The following is a 4,808-nucleotide window of genomic DNA, read 5'->3' as shown; positions in this document are numbered from 1 at the left end:
TGGCTCATGAAGGTTTTTGTGAGTCCAGATGAGGAAAACTATAGTAGAATTACAGCAGAGTATCAGAATATAAAGTGTAAATATGACCACAAAATAAAGATATCTGTATTTGTGCAATTCTGCAAACCCACCTAGAGTTAACAATGTGATGTTATGAATTCTGGCTGTGCATTATGACCTTGAACCAATTTTATGTGGTACACAGTGCTCAAAAATCTGTGAAAAAATGTCTTAGCACAGGTCCAAAACTCTGTCCGCTTCAGGTCTCAAAGTCAAATGAACACTGCAGCATCACTGAGAGTTAAAAACTGTCTAAATTATTTCATCTTTAATAAAATGGGTGTTCTGTTTTACAAAGTGTAACAATTACATTTAACATCCAGGTATTTATGAGAACAGAATTTATTAAATTTAACAGAGTTAGAAATTAGCATTGAGTTTACACATTACACATTATATTACACTATACAATACACTATATTACGTTTATAAATAATAAGTTATGGAACGTTCAAAAGAATTTTTCATTAAAAAAACTAGGGATGCAACAATACCAATTTTTTCAAACCGATACGATACCGATACTTGGATCTGAGTACTTGCCGATACAGAATACAAAAACCGATACTTCTAACACACACACACACACACACACACACACACACACTGAATTGGAAGACAGGTTTTATTTTATTTGCTGCCGATAATAAATAATATCTTAATAAAAAGAACAACAAAAAAATTTCAAGTGAAAAATAAGCACTTCTGTTAAATTATTGCAGAGTCTCCACATTGTAATTTAACAAAATATCACTGAACTATTGGCACTGTCTCGAGCTTTCGGAATAATAAATAAACACTTCTGTTTGGAATAAAATAAATACAAATTAGGTTTGAGAATTAAATAAACTTTTAAATTGTTGTAGAGTGTCCATATTATAAACAAACAAACAAAAAACGAAAGTATTTGGCATTGACAAACGAACTCCCCATCTGCCCGTGGATCATCAGTCCACTGTGCCGTTAAACCAAGGACTGACATTGCGCACACACTGCTTGTCTTTACCTCTTTAGAAAGTTTTGGCACCATTATCTCCCTGATGTGTGGGCGGCTGGCAATTTCATATCGCAGCTCGAGTATGCTGAGAAGAATCCTATGTTTTCCACGACTGGCATTGGCTGGTCATCCAGAGTGATAAAATGAGTCAGAGCCTCTGTTATTTTAACTGCCCATGGATTTTCTCTTGGCATTTTTCATTTCTTTTCCAAAACCTGAGTTAAAGTTGGCTGTTCCGGTCCACACTGCTGACATTTTGTTTAGCCTAGCTACAGCAGCCTCCAATTTCTCTTTTTTTATCTGGAGCTGCCAGTCTGACTCGTCTAACCCTGTGCCTGTTTAGCGCGGGATGTCCCCCTAGTGGCCAATCTAAAAAACTACAACAAAAATGACAAGCCACCCTCTGATTAATGAAATAAGTGAGTATCGGTTCATGGTATCGGTTAACTTTTACGAGAATGAGTACACACACATTTTACAGTATCGGCCCCGATACCCAATACCAGTATCGGTATTGGTGCATCCCTAAAAAAAACTATTTTTTTAAGTATTGTAAATTTCATGTAGCTGATGGAGGTGATTTTGCAATTGGTCATGTGGTCAGTTGTCGACCATCACAAGCCACAACGTGAGCGTGTGTCAGTGACTGTCTATCCTTCCTCTACAAATACCTACCACATTACATGAAGAGATACACCAAATAGATAGATGGACAAATTAAAGGCTTCAAAATGTTCTGATGATAGGATCAACAGAAAAATCTAATTTTTTACCCAGAGAAGTGTACATTTTAATTAGCTTATTTAGCTGCATAAATATATATAACTGAGAAAGCAGAAGACACTGTGATGAATATTCACATGCTTGTCAGCATCAAAGAGAGACTTCTACTAATTGATTCCTTCTACTAAATTATTTTTATGTGAATATACAATAGTAAATAATAATCTATGACAATAAAGAAGGGAAAATGTACAATGCAGGCATATAAGCTGTTTAGAATTTAAACATTACCAGAAACAGTTTAAGAAACTGTTTGTCTTTGTTTTATGACCATTATGTTGTCATCAATAGAAGAACAGAAATCAACATTTGCATAAATGTCATGACATTTCTATAAATTTGATCTCTTTTCCTCTGTCTAGTATGTAAAATCGGAGAAAAGGTACCCCATTATCTAGTTTGCATTACAATTGCAAATTATATGCCATACATTTGATAATAGGGCAGTAATACCAGTGTTATTAAACTTGACAACAATATTTTGATATGTTTGAAAATTTCATTCATTTTAAGTCCATATATGATTGGATTTAAAAGAGGGTGGAATAAAATTGACTGAAACGTCAATGTCAAACGAAGAGTTTTGGATAGATCAGAATCCAGTCGAACTATAATTATATCAAAGAAAATAAAACAGGAAAAGTTGATTAACACCAGCAGGTGGGGTAAACATGTCTTTACAGCTTTTTTCCTCACTTCTCTACTACAATGGTAAGATATTCTAAGAATCCTGATGTATGTAAAAAGTATGAAAAGCAAAGGTAGAAGGGCAATGTTTATCAACATGACCATACTATATATAGATATTGCGACCGAGGGCACACACTGAAGCTTGTAAACTGAAGTGTTACAAAAAATTCCTGTCAGGGTAAAGCTACAGATTTTGACATACGAATACAACACACCCAGCACTGAGGTTTCAAAAGCAGGTATAAGCCAAGCTAAAATCAGACATACATATATAGTTATTCTATTCATAATAACTGGATATTGCAGGGGTTTACATATAGACACATACCTGTCATATGCCATTGCTGCCAACAGTAAAAATTCTGAACCAACCGAGGTGCAATATGATAAACCTTGGAAAAGACAGAGTGGATATGATATCATCTGTTTTTCAAACAAAACATCAGATAAGAGCTTTGGATAGATAATCATGCTGTAAAGAACAGAGTTGATTAACAAAGCTGCAATAAATATGTACATTGGCTCGTGAAGGTTTTTGTGTGTCCAGATAAGGTACACTATAGTGGAATTAAAGCAGAGTATCAGAATATAAAGTGTAAATATGACCACAAAATAAAGATATCTGTATTTGTGCAATTCTGCAAACCCACCTAGAGTTAACAATGTTACATTTAATTCAACATCCATTCAATGAACAAAAATGTTATTTACCAACTAGATGACATAAATGGTATTCATTAAAAAACAAATGAAAAGACAAGTCTTAATGTATTGTAGTAATGCTTTTCCAGCACCGAACTAAGACGTAATTGGCTCTGTGGCTTTGTTTTATCAGAAAACTTCCCATTCTCAATGGGACTCATTAAGTTCTTCAAGAACATGTAAACAACTTCACCAAACTTTATCAGTTGATATTTTTGTCTGTATGATCTATCATCATACATCATACCTCATACAGAGGTGGGTAGGCTTAGTAGTGTAGATAAAATAATAATAAAATATCATTATTATTATTATTTTTTTATTATTATTATTATTATTATTTATTTTTTTATATAAATATTTGTATATAACTTTCCATAACCAAAGTGCTTGCTGGTACAGGAGAAGCGCTTCTAGTATATATTCTGAGCCCAGGCCATGAAGGACAGGTAATTAGTAAAATCTTAAAATCAATTCTAATGCAATATGTTAATTTTTCTTAGTCTTTAGAAGATGTCTAGCTGCTGTATTTTGCACGATCTACCGTCAATTTAATGCTTTCTGAATGATACCTGTTAGAAGACCATTACATTACTGTATTTTTTGGATTATAAAGGTGCACTTTAAATCCTCTAATTTTCACAAAAATCAACAGTGCGCCTTATGTATGAATTCTGGCTGTGCATTATGACCTTGAACCAATTTTATGTGGTACACAGTGCTCAAAAATCTGTGAAAAAATGTCTTATCACGGGTCCAAAACTCTGTCCGCTTCAGGTCTCAAAGTCAAATGAACACTGCAGCATCATTGAGAGTTAAAAACTGTCTAAATTATTTCATCTTTAATAAAATGAGTGTTTTGTTTTACAAAGTGTAACAATTACATTTAACATCCAGGTATTCATGAGAACAGAATTTATTAAATTTAACAGAGTTAGAAATTAGCATTAAGTTATCTCGCTAAACATGATATAGCATGTTCTGACTGAGAGAGTTCTGAAAAAATTAAAACGTACAGCTCTGCTATCACTTCCAACATAAATGAAGACAGAAGACTAAACAGCAGTGACTTTTGCTGGGTTACTGAAGTTGGGCTAGCTGGTATATAATGATGTGCAATGAGATCGCTAGCACAAAACTATGTTAGCATAACATAAACACAGTGAAGCTGGAGGATGAATGCTAACCTTTTTCCACTCGATTAAAGTTAACGCCAGGGTTCCCGATGGTTAGGGCAAATGCAATCGCATGGCAGGATGCTGTAAAGGGACCAAATTTCAGTTGGGAGAACAGCTGAGATAATCCTTCCACAATATGAGGGAAAACTAAAAACTGGCAAGATAAACAAAAACCAAAAAACAACAGGAAAAGTACCCAGAGAGCACAGTACAGGGACTTATTGATCTTCAATTAATAGAAAAATTAGTTATAAAAAAAGAATATAAATGAATAAATTGGTTTACTTCTGATTAACTGAGCAGTGTTTCGAGGTGTTTAGAAATTCTCATCTTATATCATTGGATGAGAGAGAGGATTATATGTTACAAACTGTAATATCATTACAAAAAGTGCAGTT

At 33.8% G+C, this 4,808-nt stretch overlaps 1 protein-coding gene across 1 annotated transcript; it reads right to left on the bottom strand.

Annotated features, from left to right (window-relative positions):
• Positions 1–2,257: 2,257 nt before the first annotated feature.
• On the bottom strand, positions 2,258–3,217 carry LOC102792540 (olfactory receptor 6N2-like). The gene has a single exon (XM_006808159.2). It carries the CDS (start codon positions 3,215–3,217, stop codon positions 2,258–2,260), a length of 960 nt encoding a protein of 319 aa, XP_006808222.2.
• Between the last annotated feature and the right edge of the window lie 1,591 nt (positions 3,218–4,808).

Source organism: Neolamprologus brichardi, chromosome 16 (genome assembly GCF_056152115.1).
Source record: "Neolamprologus brichardi isolate AB-2024 chromosome 16, ASM5615211v1, whole genome shotgun sequence".
Classification (NCBI taxonomy): domain Eukaryota; kingdom Metazoa; phylum Chordata; class Actinopteri; order Cichliformes; family Cichlidae; genus Neolamprologus; species Neolamprologus brichardi.
The sequence above is the reverse complement of the archived record's forward strand: the minus strand, read 5'-3'. Positions and strand labels throughout refer to the sequence as shown.

Coding starts and splice junctions, on each gene's coding strand:
- LOC102792540 (XM_006808159.2), bottom strand. CDS start 3,217: ATGGATGTTGAATTAAATGTAACATTGTTAACTCTAGGTGGGTTTGCA.